Raw genomic sequence first — 19,250 nt, 5'->3', positions numbered from 1 at the left:
TTGGAGGGCTGGGTGAAACTCAGCCCTGAAGAGGAGAACAGCCCCATAAGCCAGAGAAAGTTATGATCAAACTGTAATTTGCTCCAATCAGACTGCAGCTTGAGTACTGGTCACTGAGACATTCAAGTGTGGGAGGCAGTGCAGAGAAGAGCCACAAGGCTGATTCCTAATCTTAGAGTCCTGAGTTATGAGGAAAGACAGAAGAAACTTGGGCTTTTTAGACTTGAAAGAAGGGGCCAGTGAGGCAATTTTATGATTGATTATAAACCGAACAAAAAAGATAAAATCTGGAAAATTATTTTAAATTAAATTACAGGAACAGGACAAAAGATCACCAGTTCAAACAAGTAAAAGAGAAATGTAGGACTCGTATTAAGACGTTCTTAACACAGAGTGACCAACATACGGATTAGACTCTCGAATAGAGTAGTGGAGGTGAAAAACCTGGAATCATTTAAGAACCAATTGGATGCTGCAATGGTGGGGACTTCAGGGTCATCCTGGATGGATGGACTAAGAATGGGACAGATGATCTCCCTCATCCATAGGTATCTTGTTATGTGTGGCAGATACGAAACATCATATTGACTCTGCTTGCAGTTCACTCTCAGGCCGGCTAAACCCGGTGCTTATTTATTAGATGCCCTTGAGATCCATAAAAGGTTTTTCTTTTCTTCCTTTCAACATGTGGTGTGAGAGGGAAGCCCGTGAAAGAATAATCATACTTGGAATCTGGATGTCACAAATTTGCTGGGCTAAATGGCCATTCACACTCTAGATTTTCATGTGTCTTCACATCGTCGACTATAATCCTCTGGGCATGTGAGGAATTATGGACACAGACCCACGTCCCATTACTTTGTGGTACAGCACATTGGAACTGGTCCTCAATAAAAGGTTAATGAGTAGCACAATAGTTCATGGTTTTGTGCTTCTTTGAAAACTAATAGGAGCTTCCAGTGGAACCAGTCTTGGGGCTAGGCAGGGTGATTATTTTCCCTCCTGCCGAGGATTAGTAATCCTTGAAAATGCCAAAACAAGTGATCCAACAAAGTTGGTGGACTTGCCTGCTTCCCTTGTGAAACAATGACTCTGAGAAATGCGGACTGAGAGACCTTCCTCTGCCCCCTAGGTTTCAGTCAGGATGGTGCTGGACATATATTTGTCCTCTACAGAAGAATATCCTGATATTTCATGCAACTTTATTTTATGCTTTTAACACTGTATGTGACACTATATTAATGGTACGTAAGCTGCTACATTGAGTCTGATTACCAGATATGCAATACTAAATAGTACTGCTGTTAATGTCTTATTTTTCTGGCTATGTGCACTCAATTTTTTTTTCTTATGATAAAATCCTAAAGGTTGATGAAGAAGACATTAGCTCCAGCTTTGAGAATTTGTTCGATTATTTAGCAGGGGAGGTGAGAAATTTACATTCACTACTAGGATTGTTCCATTTGTCTTTTGCAACTGTAATCTTGCCATTAGAAGAGTATTCTCTAATTATTTTAATTTTACCTATTCTAAAGTAGATTGAGATAAATCATATTTGTGGTCGAAATGGGCTGGGATTCTTAAAATAAAACCAGGAATATTTCCTTAATTGGTATGGTGTACGGATGTAGTGAAGATGCAGAGCAGTTCTGGATAATGAAACGAGATAAATAGGTGACCTGAAGCCTAGGAGATCACTTGAGAAACAGTGACCATACCCTAATGAGGTTCATGTTAAAAATTAAATAAACAAAGGTGTTGGACTGAAAATGAGCTAATTTTAAAGGCTTGAAAGGATCCTCGCTCAGATTGTGAGGAAAAAATGGCAGATTAAACAGCAGGCCATCAATAGGAGGTAATTCAAATATGAAAAAGTACAGTTAAATGTATTCCAACTAGAAGTGAAGGCATATGTCAGAGGCAGGAGTTCCTTGGATAAATTGAGAGATTAGAGCAAAATTAAGATTTTAAAAAGTCATATTATAAGAGGTATAGAAAGAGAGCAAAAAAACAAGATTAGGCAGGCTAACAGTGAGTATAAAGAGACTGGCAGTCAACATAAATGGAAGTAGCAAGGGCTATAAGATAGTCAAAGGAGGAGAATGACCACTTAGAGACAAGGGAGGGCATTTTGCATTTCAGAGTAGGGGAACAGCAGAAATGCTTAAGTGTTTCACATCAGCTTTTACAATGGAAGTAGGTCTGTAGGAGCGCCTGAGGAGGTTGTCGAAGAGCCATGATTGCAGATAAACATTAAAGAGGAAACTGTATTAAAACGGTTAATGGGACTTTATATAGAAAAGCCACCAGGCTCAGATAGTATGCATCCCAGAAAGCTGAAGGATGTTGTGGAAAAGATAGCATAGACACTAATCATGATTCCCCAAAAATCTTTAGAAATAGGAACTGTGCCAAAGGACTGGAGGATGGCAAAATGTTACTCCCCTGTTCAGGAAAGAGGAAAAGGATCGGCTAGGAAATTATAGGGCAATTACACTTACCTCAGTTATGGTAAACTTTCCACTAGTTAGTGAATTGGTAACAAGGGACATAGATGAAGGATTATCACTAGAAGAACAAAGATTTTTTTTAAAATTTATACAGGTTGTTAGACTATGAAACAAGTGGCTATTGAGGCAGAGACCATAACATCATTTAAAACGGAATTGCATAATTTGTTGAAAAACAGGGAAAAGTGCACCCCAAATATTTTCCTTCCACTTTGAGACAAAACGTTGATCCTGGCGTAGAATCATAGAATGGTTACAGCACAGGAGGAGGCCATTTGGCTCATTGAGTCCGTAATGGCTCTTTGTAAGAGCAATCCAGTTAGTCCCATTCCCCCCGCTCTTTCGCTTAACCCTGCAAATTTTTTCCCTTCAAGTATTTATCCAATTCCTTTTTGAAAGCCACGATTGAATCTGCTTCCACCACCCTTTCAGGCAGCGTTTTCCAGATCATAACTACTCGCTGCATAAAAAAGTTTCTCCTCGTGTCGCCTTTGGTTCTTTTGCCAATCACCTTAAATCTGTGTTCTCTGGTTCTCGACCCTTCCGCCAATGGGAACAATTTCTCTTTATTTACTTATCTAAACCAGTCATGATTTTGAACACTTCTATCAAATCTCCTCTCAACCTTCTCTGCTCTAAGGAGAACAACCCCAGCTTCTCCAGTCTATCCACATAACTGAAGTCCCTCATCCCTGGAACCATTCTAGTAAATCTTTTCTGCACCCTCTCTAAGACCTTCATGTCCTTCCTAAAGTGCGGTGCCCAGAATTGGACACAATACTCCAGTTGTGGCCGATCCAGTGTTTTATAAAGGTTCAACATAAATTCCTTGCTTTTGTACTCTATGCCTCTGTTTATAAAGCCCAGGATCCCATATGCTTTTTTAACTGCTTTTTCAACCTGTCCTGCCACCTTCGAAGATTTGTGCACAAAAACCCCCAGGTCTCTCTGTTCCTGCACTCGCTTTAGAATTGTACCATTTAGTTCATATTGCCTCTCCTCATTCTTCCTGCCAAAATGTATCACTTCTCTGCATTAACTCTCTGCCGTGTGTCCGCCCATTCCACCAGCCTCTCTGTCCTCTTGAAATCTATTACTATCCTCCTCACTGTTTACTTCACTTCCAAGTTTTGTGTCATCTCAGATTTTGAAATTGTGTGCCCTGTACACCCAAGTTCAAGTCATTAATATAGATCAAAAAAAACAGTGGTTCTAGTACTGACCATGGGGAACACCACTGTATACCTTCCTTCAGTCTGAAAAACAACCTCCACAATTTCCACCCTTACTTCCCTCAGCAACCTAGGATGCATCCCAGGTGACTTATCTACTTTAAGTACAGCCAGCCTGTCTAGCATCTCTTGACTTATTTGGATTTGGGCTGGTTTCCTGGGATGGACATGGCAGCTATTTGAACTTTGATTATGTTTTTTCTTTGCTCTTTCAAATTCAGGATGCAGAGATTTCTGCTTTTGAGCTGCAAAGAATACTGAACAAAATTGTGTCCAACCGTAAGTAAAGGAACCCATTTTATAGGTTCACATCAGTGACTGAGTGCACTGGTGCTCGAATTGGAGTTGTTGTTGACATTTTCACATTTGCACAAAATAAAGGAACCAGGTCCTTTTTGAGCTTCCCATGGTGGTAATAGAGTGCTAACCTTGATCACCTGTGACTTAGTTGATGAAAAACTGCCCACTGTAGTCATGACCCATGCAGATTAAGGATCCCAGGTTCAATGCTTAGTCTGTGTTTAGTTAGCTGATCTCAGCTGGGATGGTAATAGGGGTGCTACACATGGCCAAGGGGGGGAAACAACGGCCAGGATTCCTGTCTGATCAGTATTTGTAGAACGCAGAGATATTTTGACATTGCAAAGTTACCCCAGGAGCACAAGCTAAGTGAAGCCAGTGGAATTTACCCTCCTTTTCGGCTGAAGAGGAAGAAAACTGAGTTTTCTGTGGACACAGGATACCAAACTCTACTTTTCCCCTGATTCTGCTTAGATTTCTTTGGACGAGTGCAATTCGACTAGCGTTCCAGGTCCCAGAACACACAGGTGATTAAAACAACTCCAATGTGGACTCAATAAAGGTATAAACACACCAGGTGTTCCCTGAGTTTCAACTCCCTCTACTATGTGAAAAATCACCATGGAAGAAACCAGAGTCAGGCAGCACCTAAGGCCTCTAGGTTTGATGGACTGTATAGAACTACAAATATTACTATAAGTCTTGATTGGAAACTTCATTAAATTGAAAGAAAAGATGGACCTCTGAAGCCTCCTGGACGGAAGGGGATGGAAAAGATTGTGTTGCCTCAATAATAATGAATATAAATAAATATTGACTTTAATTATCGCCTCATGACCCCCTTTCCGCGATAATATACGCTCTTTACTTTTCAGGCGATGACATTAAAACTGATGGTTTCAGTTTGGAGACCTGTCGAAATGTAATCGGTCTAATGGATGTATCCTTTTATTTTATTTTTTTTAATTATTCGTTCACGGGATGTGGGCGTCGCTGGCAAGGCCGGCATTTATTGCCCATCCCTAATTGCCCTCGAGAAGGTGGTGGTGAGCCGCCTTCTTGAACCGCTGCAGTCCGTGTGGTGACGGTTCTCCCACAGTGCTGTTAGGAAGGGAGTTCCAGGATTTTGACCCAGTATTTTAGTGACTCCATCTGCGGTCTTTCTCCCTTCCCTCTTTCCCCAGATGAAATAAAAACCTGAGTGAAGCTTAATTCATTGTCCTATCAGATACAAAACCTTTCAGTCATGAAAAGCTCTGAATGTCAACTTTATTAAGGCCCTGTAACATCCTCTTGCCACTCAGGTGATCTGCATCCAGGCTTCAGCTATTGTCAGTCTCTAATCAGCTGTCAGGTGGTGCTTAAGAGCAGCAATTATCATAGTACAGCACAGGAGCCTGTGCCGGCTCTTTGAAAGAGCTCTCCATTTAGTCCCATTCCCGCATTTTTCCCTTCAAATATTTATCTAATTCCCTTTTGAAAGTTACTATTGAATCTGCTTCCGCCACCCTTTCAGGCAGTGCATTCCAGATCATTACAACCTGATGCGTTTTTTTAAAAAAAAGTGTTTCCTCATGTCGCCTCTGGCTTTTTTGCAGATTACCTTAAATCTGTGCCCTCTGGTTACTGACCCTTCTGCTACTGGAAACAGTTTCTCCTTATTTACTGTTATCAAAACCATTCATGATTATCAAATTTCCCCTTAACCTTCTCTTCTAAGGAGAACAACCCCAGCTTCTCCAGTCTCTCCGCATAACTGAAGTCCCTCATCCCTGGTAACATTCTAGTAAATCTCTTCTGCACTCTCTCCAAGGCCTTGACAGCTTCCTAAATTGTGGTGCCCAGAATTGAACACAATACTCCAGCTGAGGCCTAACCAGTGTTTTATAAAGGTTGAGCATAACTTCCTTGCTTTTGTACTCTATGCCTCTATTAATAAAGCCCAGAATCCCATATGCTTTTTAACAACCTTCCCAACTTGTCCTGCCTCCTTCAAAGATTTGTGTATGTGCACCCCCAGGTCTCTCTCTTCCTGCACCCCCTTTAAAATTGAACCATTTAGTTTATATTGCCTCTCCTCATTCTTCCTACCAAAATGTATCACTTCGCACTTCTCTGCATTAAATTTCATCTGCCATGTGTCTGCCCATTTCACCAGTCTGTATGTCCTCCTGACGCCTGTTACTATCCTCCACATTGTTTACTATATTTCCGCGTTTCATGTATCTGCAAACTTTGAAATTACACCTAAGTCCAGTTCATATATATCAAAAAGAGCAGTGGTCCTAATATTGACCCCTGGGGAGCACCACTATAAACTTCCCTCCAATCTGAAAAACAACCGTTCACCACTACACTGTTTTCTGTCCCATAGCCAATTTTGTATCCATGCCGCCACTGTCCCTTTAATCCCATGGGCTTTAAGTTTGCTGACAAGTCTATTTTGTGATACTTTATCAAATGCCTTTTGAAAGTTCATTTACACATCAACCGCACTACCCTCATTAACCCTCTCCGTTACTTCATCAAACAACTCAATCAAGTTAGTCAAACACAATTTTCTTTTAATAATTCCGTGCTGACTTTCATTTATTCGCCCATAATTTTCCAACTGCCAATTAATTTTGTCCGGGATTATTGTCTCTAAAAGTTTCCCCACCACCGTCGTTAGGCTGACTGGCCTGTAATTGCCGGTTTATCCCCCTCCTTTTTTGCACAGGGGTGTAACATTGGCAATCCTCCAGTCCTCCGACACCATCGCCATATCTAAGGAGGTTTGGAAGATTGTGGCCAGAGCATCTGACTACCCTTTCGCTATTTATATGTTCATAAAAGTCTTTTGGAGCCCTTTTATGTTAGCCGCTAATCTATTCTTGTACTCTCTCTTTATCCCTCTTAGTCCCTTTTTTTAGATCTCCTCTGTACTTTCTGTATTCTGCCTGATTCGCTACTGCATTATGAACCGTACATTTGTCATAAGCCTCCTTTTTCTGTTTTATTTTAATCTCTATATCTTTAGTCATCCAGGGAGCTCTAGCTCTGGATGCCCTTCCTTTCCCCCTTGTAGTAATGTCTACTCTACCCGAACCAACTCCTCCTTGAAGGCCTCTCATTGTTCAATTACTGTTCTGCCCACTCATTTTTTATTCAAATCCACCTGGGCAAGATCCCTTTTTAACTCACTGAAACTAGCCTTCCTCCAGTTAAACATTTTCACATTTGATTGTCCTTTTCCATAACTGTTCTAAACCTAATGATATACTCCCCCACTGAAACATGCTCCACCTGCCCCACTTCATTCCCCAGGACTGAATCCAGCACTGTTTCCTTCCTGGTTGGGCTAGAAACACATAGTTCCAGAAAGTTCTCTTGATTTCAGGAATTCCACTCCCTCTTTGCCCTTTACACTGTTAACTGTCCCAGTCTATATTGGGATAATTGAAGTCCACCATTATCACTACTCTATAGTTCTTGCATCTTCCTGTAATTTGACTGCAAATTTGCTCCTCTACCTCCCTCCCACTATTTGGCCTATGGTATACACCCAGTAGTGTAATAACTCCTCTATTGTTCCTTAATTCTAACCAAATAGATTCTGTCTTTGACCCTTCAACTACATCATCCCTTTCCAGTGCTATAATAGTTTCTTTGATTAATACTGCACCCCCCCCCCCTCCTTTCTTCCTTTCCCTATCTTTCCTGAATACCTTGTAGCCAGGAATATTAAGTACCCAATCCTCCCCTACTTTGAGCCAGGTCTCTGCTATTCACTATGCCACTATATCATAGGCCCATGTGGCATCTTGAGCCTGCAGCTCACCAACCTTATTTACCACGCTACGTGCATTTACGCCACGACTCCCTCACTTCCAAATGGCCTAGCTGTAACCTGGTCTGACTGGAATTTGGTATTTCTATAAATTCCAAGTTGTTTTTCTGAATGAGAATTCTAAAACAGAAGGATGGATCTGGAAAAATTGGACTAGTGGAATTCAAGTTATTTTGGAACAAGTTACAGAAGATGCTGGTAAGTAAAAACTTTTTGCAACAAGCTTGTTTCCTGATTAAAGTCAGCCTCCCGACTGGATTTCCTGCTCCCAGATTGGCAAGCTGCCTATAAGGAGTATGTTTCACATGGACACCTCGCCAGATTTATTTAAATGAGGCCCAACCAAGAAAAAGGCTCAGGACCCACACTGACTCCATCGGGATACCCACCCACCACCTGTCCAATTAACGCTATATATGAACTGTTTAAAAAAAAATAAAGTGAGGGGAACAACTAATTAAAACAAATTAAATTGCCTGTACAGCAACGTGCACAGAATTAGGGGCGGAAAAAATGGGGGAACTGGAGGCAATAATTCGTAGTGAGGAGTCGGTTGCAGAAGGGATAACTGAAACATAAAGGACAGGACTGGCAGTTAAATATTGCAGGATATAAGGTATTTAGAAAGGATAGGAAAGAAAGGGGGGGTGAGGTAACTGTACGAATTAGAGACAACATAATGGCAGTATAAAAAAGGGACATAAGTAACATTAAGATAGAAACAGAATTCATATGGATTGAGACAAAAGATAAGAAGGGATTGATCATGTTAATAGGTGCATTCTACAGACCACCAAATAGTGGGGGGGGGGGGGGAAGAAATATGTAGGCAAATCTATGAAATGAATTTAAAAAATCAAATAATAATCATGGGAGATTTCAACTACCCCCAAATAAACTGGCAAGAGGAGGTAAGGAAAGGGGAATGGAGTTTTTACAGTGTGCGCAGGATTCATTTCTTACCCAGTATGTTACAAGCCCAACAAGAGAAGAATCACTGCAGGATCTAATAATAGGAAATGAACCAGAGCAGATAAGAGAAGTAAGCATAGGGGAACAACTTGGCAATAACAATCATAACATCATAGGCTTTAAAATAATGATCGAGAAAGACATAAATAAGACAAAGACCAAAGTAATAGATTGGGAAAAAAGTTAATTTTGAGGGGCTAAGAATGGAACTGTGGAAGGAAAACTGGAAAAAACTGACAGAGATAGATCAACAGTGGGAAATATTTAAAATGGTGATCAAGAGAAATATATTCCTCCTTTTTTTAAAAAAAAACCAAACTAGCCAATAATGAAACACCATGGATGAATAAAGAGGTAAGGGTAAAACTGAAACTAATGAAAAAGGCATACACTAAATACATAGACAATAAAGGAGAGGATGACAAAAGGGAGTACAAAGAGGTTAGGAAAGTCATCAAAAAAACAATTAAGAAGGCAAAGAGGAACTACGAGATTAAATTATCAAGAAATATAAAAAGAAATAGTAAAGTATTCTACCATCACATAAATAACAAACGAAAAATCAGAATAGGGATAGAGCCACGGAGGGATGCACAAGATAAACCCACAGGTAATAACAGCGAAATGGCAAAAATATTGAATAGTTATTTTGCCTCAGTGTATGCGAGGGAGACTAACAAGGTGGGCATGAAATTAGAAGAGGAGATCAAAAAGGATATAGACATTTAAGATAGAAAGGGGGGGGGGAAGATAATAAACTAATCAAACTTAGGATAAAACCCCTGGTCCGGATGGATCACATCCGCGCATATTAAAAGAAGTTAGGGAAGAGATAGCAGAGGCACTATTACATATATATATAAATTTATTAGAAAAGGGAATAATGCCAGAGGACTGGCAGACAGCTAATGTGATTCCTATATTTGAAAAAGAAGATAGAACAAGCCCAGGGAACTATAGACCAATTAGCTTAATGTTGGTAGTAGGAAAGATATTGGAATATTTACTCAAAGATGTAATAGAAAAAAATCTAGAAACCAATAATATAATAGCGTAGTCAGCATGGATTTCAAAAGGGAAAGTCATGCTTGACCAACCATATTGAATTCTTTGAAGAAGTAACAGAAAGAGTAGACAAGGGTAACGTAGTAGATGTAATGTATTTGGATTTTCAAAAAGCCTTCAATAAGGTACCGCATTGAAGACTCATGACTAAGGTCAGAGCATGTAAAGTCAGGACAGATGTCACAATGGCTAGCAAGCTGGCTATAAAACAGAAAACAGAATAGGGGTTAAGGGTAGCCACTTAAACTGGCAAAGGGTGGGAAGTGGTGTTCCACAGGGATCAGTGCTGGGACCACTGTTGTTTACAATTTATATGAACAATTTGGATCGGGAATCAGAAATACAATTTTAAAATTTGTGGACAAACCAAATTGAGGGGTGTAGTTAATACAAAGGAAACATGCGACAAAATACAAGACGACATTAATAAACTTGCTGAGTGGGTGTATAATTGGCAAATGAATTTAATTATAGACAAGTGTGAGGTGCATTTTGGTTGGAATCTGCATACTGATTGGATAACAAGAGTCTATAAGGGGTAGAGAGCAAAGGGATCCTGGGGTACAGATACACACCATTAAAAGTAGTGATGCAGGTTAATATGGCCATAGAAAAGGCAAATCAAGCACTGGGGTTCATTTCTAGAGGGATAGAATTGAAAAGCAGAAAAGTTATGTTAAACTTGTATAGAACCTTGATTAGACCACATTTGGAGTACTGTGCACAGTTCTGATCTCCATATTATAAAAAGGGTATAGAGGAATTGGAGAAGGTGCAATAAAGATTCACGAGGATGATACCAGAATTGAGAGGATATCTTTATCAGCAAAGGCTGAACAGGCTGGGGCTCTTTTCTGTAGAAAAGAGAAGGCTGAGGAGTGACCTGATAGAGGTCGAAAATGTTTCCACTTGTTGGGGAGTCCAAAACTAGAGGTCTTAAGTATAGAATAGCTGCTAATAAATCCAGTAGGGAATTCAGGAGAAGCTTCTTTACCAAAGAGTGGTAATAACGTGGAACACGCTACCACAAGGAGTGGTTGAGGCAAATAGCATAGATGCATTTAAGGGGAAGCGCGATAAACACATGGGGGAGAAAAGAATAGAAGGGTATCCTGATAGGTTTCGATGAAGAGAGGTGGGAGGAAGCTCGTGTGGAGCATAAATCACTTGGGCCAAATGGCCTGTTTCTGGACTGTAGACTCAATGTAAGACCCAACAGCAGCTAAATCTTCTAAAGAATTTTTTAATATATGTGTGATATGTGCACCCTCTGGTGGCTGCTTGGAGTGGCACATTTAAAGAAGTCCATAGAACAAGTGAGCTTGCAATCGTGACTGAAAGGAATGTGTAGAGCATGTGACATCCATGGGAGAATAATTTTTTTTTTCAAATTACATGAAAAAGCACTTTTTTATAAAAGTTATGGTGCTGTTCGTGAACTGTGGTTCCCACCTGCCGGATTTATCCAGCCTGGTGCATCTCACTGTTTTGCCTGTTAGTCTTTGATGTTCCTTCTGCTGTGGAAAGTAGGGAATCAAGAGTTTTTAATTCTAAAACTTTGATGTAGATTAAAAATAAGAATAGAAAACATTAAATCATTTTCTTTTCCTTCATTTAGAAAATCTTCAAGAAGATGGATGCTGATCATTCTGGTACCATGAGTTCACATGAAATGCGAATGGCGCTTGAAGAAGCAGGTAATATTTGAAGAATTCCTGTGGTCCAGCCATCCACACTTCACCGAGCTGCATTTGGAAGAGCTGGTTATTGATTCTAGGGTATAATATGCACAGTGTTTTCAAGCATTTTTGGGAGCAACCCAGTGTATACTTAGCTGACATAAGAACATAAGAATTTTTAGGAATGAAGGCTTTTAGCCCCAACAAGACCAACCTTTTTGTTGTCCCAGCAACCTGCTTTATCATCAGCTCCTTCAGGCTTTTCCTAACAAGTCCTAGCCTTAATTTTCCTCTTACTGCCCAATTTTCAGGTGACATTCCAGCTGGCAGGAGCAAAATTTAGGCAGGGATCTCCACCCAATGTTCTACCATAATATGGCCAACTGAAGGGTCCACCCTAAAATGGTGGGGGGTTATTTAAATAGGTTGGTAATGATGTGGTGACAACATACATCCCATTTTCCATCTTTATTGCCTCATTATTGCTAAGGATCAATTACACTGATATAAAATGGGCATCCAACTTTGCACAGGAAAAGACGAAAGTTAATTTAAAGTGTTCAGCAGCTACTGTACAAGGATTCACAGACAGCTGATTTCTTATTTGGAGGTTTTTTTTGAGACTTACTTCACCATTAACCTTTCTACTTCTCTCTGTGGGACTGACATTTTTCTTTCCTCCCATCCCCCATTTTAAAACCGGCATAATGGGTTTCCCATTGGGAATACCCATGTAGATTTGTTTCTTGGAGAATGAACATAGGAGCAGCAGGCGGCCATTCAGCCCCTCGAGCCTGTTACACCATTCAATTAGATCATGGCTGATCTGTATCTTAATTTCATTTACCAGCCTAGGTTCCATATCCCTTAATACCCTTACCTGACAAAAATCTATCTGTTTAAAGTCAGTCCACTATGCTTGTACTCATTCACCCAGAAAGGCAATTCTCTGGGTTGCTCCTGGGAGATCAAGGCTACCCTTAACAGCCATATCTGCTTTCTCTGTAGATAGCAACACCTCCAAACCCTACGGTTCTCCCCTGCCCTAGCTCTGAACTTGCATCTTTCTCTACTTTCTCTCCTATCTCCCCTCATGCCCTCTCTGAGCTCATCTTGACCATGAGACTCACCTCCTGCTCCCTCAACCCTATTCCCCACCAAACTGCTGACCACCCAACTTCCCTTTCTGGCCCTCATATTAGCTAATATTGTTAACTATTTCCTCTCCCCTTCAAATCTGCCGTCATCACCCCACTCCTCAAAAAACCCACCCTTGACGCTCCTGTCCTTGCAAACTACCGCTCCATCTCCAATCTTCCTTTCCTCTCAAGTCCTTGAACATGTTGTCACCTGCCAAATCCATGCCCAACATTCCCGTAATTCCATGTCTGAATCCCTCCAATCAGGTTTCCACCCCTGCCACAATACTGAAACTGCCCTTATCAAAGTCACAAATGACATCCTATGTGACTGACCATGGTAAATTATCCCTCCTTACCCTTCTCGACCTGTCTGCAGCCTTTGACGTGGTTGACCGCACCACCCTCCATCCTCCTCCAACGCCTCTTCACCTTCATCCAGCTGGGTAGGCTCTGGAATTCTCTCGCTAAACCCCTCTACTTCTCTCTCCTCCTTTAAAACGTTCCTCTAAATCTACCTCTTTGACCAAGCTTTTGGCCACCTGTCCTAATATCTCATGTGGCTCGGTGTCACATTTTTATGATAAACGCTCCTGTGAAGCCCCTTGGGACGTTGTACTATGTTAAAGATGCTATATAAGTGTAAGTTGTTCTTTCTGCACATCAACTCTAGGCTCCCATTCATGTCACCTCATCAGAGTCAATTCTAAACCTTGCCAAAACAATTCATGCCCAACAACTTTAGTGCATCCACAATTTTGCAATGGTGAGAAGTAGGTACACACAGAATGAGTCGTCAATAAAATTAGCGATTGTATTTATATATACCTCTGTTTTTCTCCCCAGGTTTCACCCTGAACAATATGTTGATTCAGATCCTTGTTGCCCGTTACGCAGACACTAGCCTTCTCATTGACTTTGATAACTTTGTTGGCTGTTTGATCCGTCTGGAAACCTTTTTCAGTAAGTTTTTTTTCTAAATGTCTTCTGTTACATTAAAGCTCTCAGTTCAATAAGCGTGTTGGGACTGAAATTCCAGGATTCCCGCTCCACTGGCAAAAGTGCAGCAGAGCGGAACTCTCATCCACTCATGGAGACTGACCCATACCCTCTGCCAAATCACGGGGACGGGTCATTTAAACACTCACGGCACGTGGCCTATGCCTATAAGGGCGTATCAGAGGTGTTTGTCCCAACAGTCAGGAAGAAAATCAGAGCAGCACCACAACACTCGACGGTGGTGGGCTGAAGAGTAGTAGGTGATAAATTTTTAACATGCAATTCATGGCCATTGTTGGAAAGGTAATCAATCCCTTCTCAGCTGGGCCTAACAGTATATTGAGCAGAATTCCAAAAGGAGCCCAGGAACTCCCCCAGACATGCTCCAAACTCGGCTCATCAGCAATTTATTCTTGTTCTCTTCATTCTATTCTGGATATGCCACATCGAGAAGATCCACTTCCCAGCCAGAATCTAAACAGGGTGGTAACCCTGCGGACAGAGGTTCTGCCCTAATTCTGGCCCCGTGGTAGTAACGTGCCCCCCACCCCCCAGCCACTTGGATTTTGGCTCAGTTGGGTCTTATAGGAACAGTTAAAGTCCATTAAGCACTTTTGGCCAGAAGCGTCCGACAAAAAGTTATTGTAAAGGGAAATCAGGTGGGATGTATAACGGACAGCTGATCTGATATCACCTGTTTTACGTCCCTGCCGAAGTTGAAAGTTCCAGCATCTCTCTTTTGAATACATCTCAACCCCACTTACCTGCCTTGTCACAATACCCCTCAATTCCTCAAGCCTCCAGAAATTAACTAATTACAGTAAATGATTTTTAAAAATTTGAACCATTTGTTGATCTATTGTGAATTTAATATACATGGTTAATGATTATAATACCCAGTGGGCCTGTGAGGTTGCGAGATCTAACTGCCTAGTGCATGGCATACAAAACCTCATCTGGCTTTCAATGCGATTTGCGCAGCTATATATGTACGTCTAGGATTGGGCTCTTATCTCATCAGTGCACCCATAACTGAGACTCATCCACCAATTTGACGGGAGACTCCATCTCACACAGCAGAGCCTTTGCTGGTGGTGTTCAAACGCAGCATGCACCTACATACAAGTGAGCTGGCCTCACCGATAATGCAAGATCATCTCATTTACATTGTTTTCTAGTATTCTGAGCACATCGTTTGTGACATGCCAGGGCCACAAATTTGGGGCACCAGAGGCCAGTGAATGACTGCTGGCTACTTGTTCAATACTAGGCAATTTTCCAGGGGGAAGGGGGGGGGGGGGAGAAGAGAGGAGGGGGGGGAAAGAGAGGAGGGGGGAGGGGGGAGGGGAGGGAAGGGAAGAGGGAAGGGAAGAGGGGGGGAAGAGAGGAGGGAGGGGGGAAGGGAAGAGGGGAGTGGGAGAAGAGAGGAGGGAGAGGAGGGAAGAGGGGAGGGAAGAGAGGGGGGAGGGAAGAGGAGAGGGGGGAGGGAGAGGGGAGGGGAAGAGGAAGGGAGGGGGGGCAGCAATGGTAATAAGGTTTTTTTTAATTGCAGCCTCACCTTCAGCGCCCATTCCAAACAGGCGCTCTGCGGCCAGTGCGCTGCTGGTATGGCCCTTAATATTAATATTTTTGGGGAGCCTAGCAAACCTCGTGCATGCCCTCATTGTACTGGCTGCCTCAGGCATGTTGCAGGCCTCAGGCCTCCATACCTAATCTTACAGGGAGTGGTCACCTGATGCAGCTCAGCACGCATTGGGTGCCAACTGTTGAGATTATTAGCCTCATTATTTCCGTAACCTTGTTTTTGTTCAGCTGGCACAAGTGTACAACCGTAGTCTTGATTTCTTATCAACTAAAAATATCAGGCTCTTTGCATACAAACATAGGTGAAAGGTTACATTTCAAACATATTTCTTGATCAGGAAGATTTCACTCTGTTTTGCTGCTGCATTCAGTTATACTTTGCAGAATTACCTTTTCTCTCTCTTAAAAAAGGTACTGAAACACCTGGCTGTTTTACAGAAAGTGGAAAAAGATCCTCAACCCTTATTTCTTTTACTTAAAAAGGTTTTGAAATGTGCCCAAACAACTTTATTTTATGTTTTTGCCTTTTCAGGAATATTCAAACAATTAGACCAGGATGATGAGGGATTGGTGGAGCTGGATGTATTTCAGGTAAGTATTTAGTGCTACAAAATGAAAGAGAGGCCGTATAAACTCGGGCTTGTCATGCCTTAATATATTTATATTCATCCAGTTCATTGTGATGGATTCATTACATGTTTTCTGACAGATGCATTGGGAATGAACAAATTGAATATTTCAGCCCTAAAATTCCTGGGGAGCCCTGGGTGGATGTGGGGCGGAGCAGAATTTTCATATGCCCATTGTCAACAATCCAGGCCCCAGGAATTTCAGGGCCTTCCTGTGTCAGTGTGAGAGAACTGGGAACATACCTGAGGAATATAGAGTAATGATTAGCATGCACAATATATTGAGTCAATTTAAACAAAAACATAACAAGTGGGATTTTCCTCAGCTGCACAGCCTAAATCAACAAAGTCCCATCCTAATAGAAAAGCAGTGGGTTTGCATCTGATGCATATTTTGGTGTAATGTCTGCCTCATGAGTGGATGCTTCATTTTAATACATATCTGGGGCTGTGTCAGGCTTGCACTCCAGTTTCCACAGTGCTGGCCTGCAGAATGAGCATCCTGGGTTGATGGCTGTTAACAGTCAGGTGGTCATAGAAAGGACACAGGAATATAAAGGTCAGTGTACTTTAGCCATTTCTTCTTTCCACCCCCCTCCTAGTACAAAGGATTTTATGAGCCTTTGTGCCAATTGATGAAAATTAGTTTTTCCCTCACCATCATTACTGCCACCAATAGGTTTCCCAATGGGAATTTCCCCTTGTCTGGAACAAGAGGAAAACCGATAAAAGGATGCCAGGCCGATCAGGTTGCCTGAGAGATGTTCTGTGTCCAGTCACCAATGACTGCGTGCCCAGTGAAGAGGTTAACAGGCCTCACTGAGGTAGATGAATAATGCAGATAGAGGTCCATCTTCCCAAAGGAAGCTGGAACAGCAGACGAGATTTGAGTGATGTAGATATGTGGATGTTTGACTAATCCTAATATCCTTCAACATATCCCCTGCTTTCAGTGGCAGTGCATGAAAGGAGGTTATTAGGTTGCTCAAGAACCAGTGAAGCCTGATTGGCTGAAACGACCCACGATGCCACCAACCATTTCTACAGGTCATTACACATCTACCTGGCAATGACCATGGAGAATGGTTTGGATCAGCAGACAGGATGATGCAGAGCTGTGTGAACTGCTACATGGGATACCTGTAACTACCATGCAGCAGATGGCTGGCATATGCAGTGACTGTAATGGTCGGTTGTGGCTTGATACTTGGCTTCATCTCCCTGCAGGCATATTGTATTACTGACCTTTGGGGTTGCTACTGTGGAGTAGCACAGAGCAACCTCACCCAGTACATCCACCATCAGCTGTTTAAAAAAAAACTGCTCCATTGCTTGTTTGCAGAATTATGCCTGCACCTTGGAATTCCTTTCCCTTCATTTTTGCCTATTTCTTAGTTCCCTGCCCCTTCAGCCACGGTTTCCCATTCTGACTTTCCCATTTAATTGTGCTCATCCCTTCAATATTGACTTTTCCTCTCCCACCACTAGTCTGCTTTTTAGATCCATTGTTATGCTAATGAGTTGAGAGGAAATTGGGTTTAAACTTTCATTTCAATCTGTCCAAAATCTGCCTGAGTGCACAGATTCAAACATAGTTTGAAATGATCCTCTTTACTTTAGTTGATAGTTACTTTAAAATGTTAATAGCATTCTGGCCATTCTCTAAAGGAAAGTTAACATTCTAATTTAATGTGCCTTTGTCCCTGATCTAATACAAAAAGCAAAGTTAGTGTTTGCTATGTTCATGCACAGCTAAGAGCTCCTGCTTTACAATCCAAGCTTTGTGTTTTTTTCTTCTTCGATGGCCTGAACATGATATGGTCTCCCTAGTCTGAGTGTAACCTGAGATTCATTTGTGATTGTCTCATTTTCTCTTTCTTTCTCAATAGTGGTTGATTCTGGCACAAGGCTAAAGTGTTGCTCTGCTGCAAGAAGCCAGGCTTCAATCAACAGACACTTCCCACAGACATCTCTAAGCTATAAAAGGAATAAAATGCAAACTAATTTAATTGAGTTTGTTGGGCATCATGAATGTGTGTGGAGTGAGGGAATAGGTTTGTTTTTCTTTTAGTGCATTGCTGTCCTGTCCTTTACAGGATTCTGGGTGATAGTTATTTAACCAATCAGAATTATGCATCAATCCATGTCATATTACATGCATGTAAATATCTTCCAGTATGGAGAAAAGTTGAAGTATAAATGTGTTCCTGAAAGGTATTTTACATCCTGATCAATAATATATAGTGCAATGATTTGCATTTCTGAGACCCCCATATTTCATTACAATTGTCAACCCTTTCAATTTTTTTTGGCCCAAAGCTTTAAAATTTCACACACCAATTATTTTAAAAGTGGGACTTCAGATGCAGGCTATGGGCACATGAGGTCAGAGGCATGATATCCAGACAATACAGGAGCATCAGGATGGTGATTTTGGACCTCCATAATATAGTTTAAAATCTAAAAGTAATATTCAAGCTGAAATGAGCTTTAAATTTAAAGAATACTTGCCTTCTGCTCTGAGCTAACCTATTTTTACACGAGAACCTAAGTATATAAAATTAATGGATGTGATGTCTATGACCTCATGCCAATTTTTACTGATTAACTTTTTTTAATAGAAATTAAACTAATGTTTGTGTCATTGGCTAATAAACCAAATAGCTGGTGTTTTTACTATATATTTGATGAGGATGCTGGATGGTTTTGGTAGAGCTATTTGATATTATCTGATTTTATACTAAACTGATTATGCTTTAAATTTTAAAACTGCTTTTCTTTGGACAAGAATGTATCTGGAAATTAAATACAGAATATGGTTAACTTTGGTTTGTTTGCTTAAGATTTGTTGCCGACTAGCTTTTTGTGAAAGTTCTGATACTCTTCATCCTAATATATACTGATAAAGGGACAGTGGTGATTCAGCACGATACTGCAATATTCACTGTTGATACAATAAGTAATATCTATATCTTAAAAAGTTTATGTCTCCATGTACTGCCTAGCAACAAAACCTTACTGTGTAAGTTCACATTTATAATAGAGACTGCCTAGGGGGAATTCTAACTCAATCCAACCTGATGGGAACTGGGCAGACGTGCAGTTAAAATAGCGGTGTACCAACTTACCACCCTGGTCCTACTTGATTCCCGCCCGCTACCATCATAATGAAGTCCTTTTATTAAGCGATCGAGGCACCTGCCTGACTGAGGTGGGAGCCTCATTAATGCATGCTAATCGGGATCCTATGATGTGAAAGGACCCCAATGGCATTTTAATAGCCAACTGAGTGGGGTGCCTGCTCTGCTCTCT

At 41.3% G+C, this 19,250-nt stretch overlaps 1 protein-coding gene across 1 annotated transcript in view; it reads left to right on the top strand.

Moving 5' to 3' along the window:
* Window positions 1-18,761, top strand: part of LOC137324454 (calpain-2 catalytic subunit-like) — a 120,531-nt gene extending 101,770 nt beyond the window's left edge. The window contains exons 15-22 of the mRNA XM_067988735.1: window positions 1,368-1,427; window positions 3,964-4,021; window positions 4,918-4,982; window positions 8,001-8,069; window positions 11,527-11,605; window positions 13,573-13,689; window positions 15,842-15,900; window positions 17,828-18,761. Of these exons, the coding sequence (XP_067844836.1) occupies window positions 1,368-1,427; window positions 3,964-4,021; window positions 4,918-4,982; window positions 8,001-8,069; window positions 11,527-11,605; window positions 13,573-13,689; window positions 15,842-15,900; window positions 17,828-17,851 (531 nt within the window). The 3' untranslated portion in view covers window positions 17,852-18,761. The remainder of the gene's footprint in view (window positions 1-1,367; window positions 1,428-3,963; window positions 4,022-4,917; window positions 4,983-8,000; window positions 8,070-11,526; window positions 11,606-13,572; window positions 13,690-15,841; window positions 15,901-17,827) is intronic.
* Window positions 18,762-19,250: the final 489 nt, after the last annotated feature.

The sequence above is a fragment of the Heptranchias perlo genome, chromosome 8 (genome assembly GCF_035084215.1).
Source record: "Heptranchias perlo isolate sHepPer1 chromosome 8, sHepPer1.hap1, whole genome shotgun sequence".
Classification (NCBI taxonomy): Eukaryota; Metazoa; Chordata; class Chondrichthyes; order Hexanchiformes; family Hexanchidae; genus Heptranchias; species Heptranchias perlo.
The sequence above is the reverse complement of the archived record's forward strand: the minus strand, read 5'-3'. Positions and strand labels throughout refer to the sequence as shown.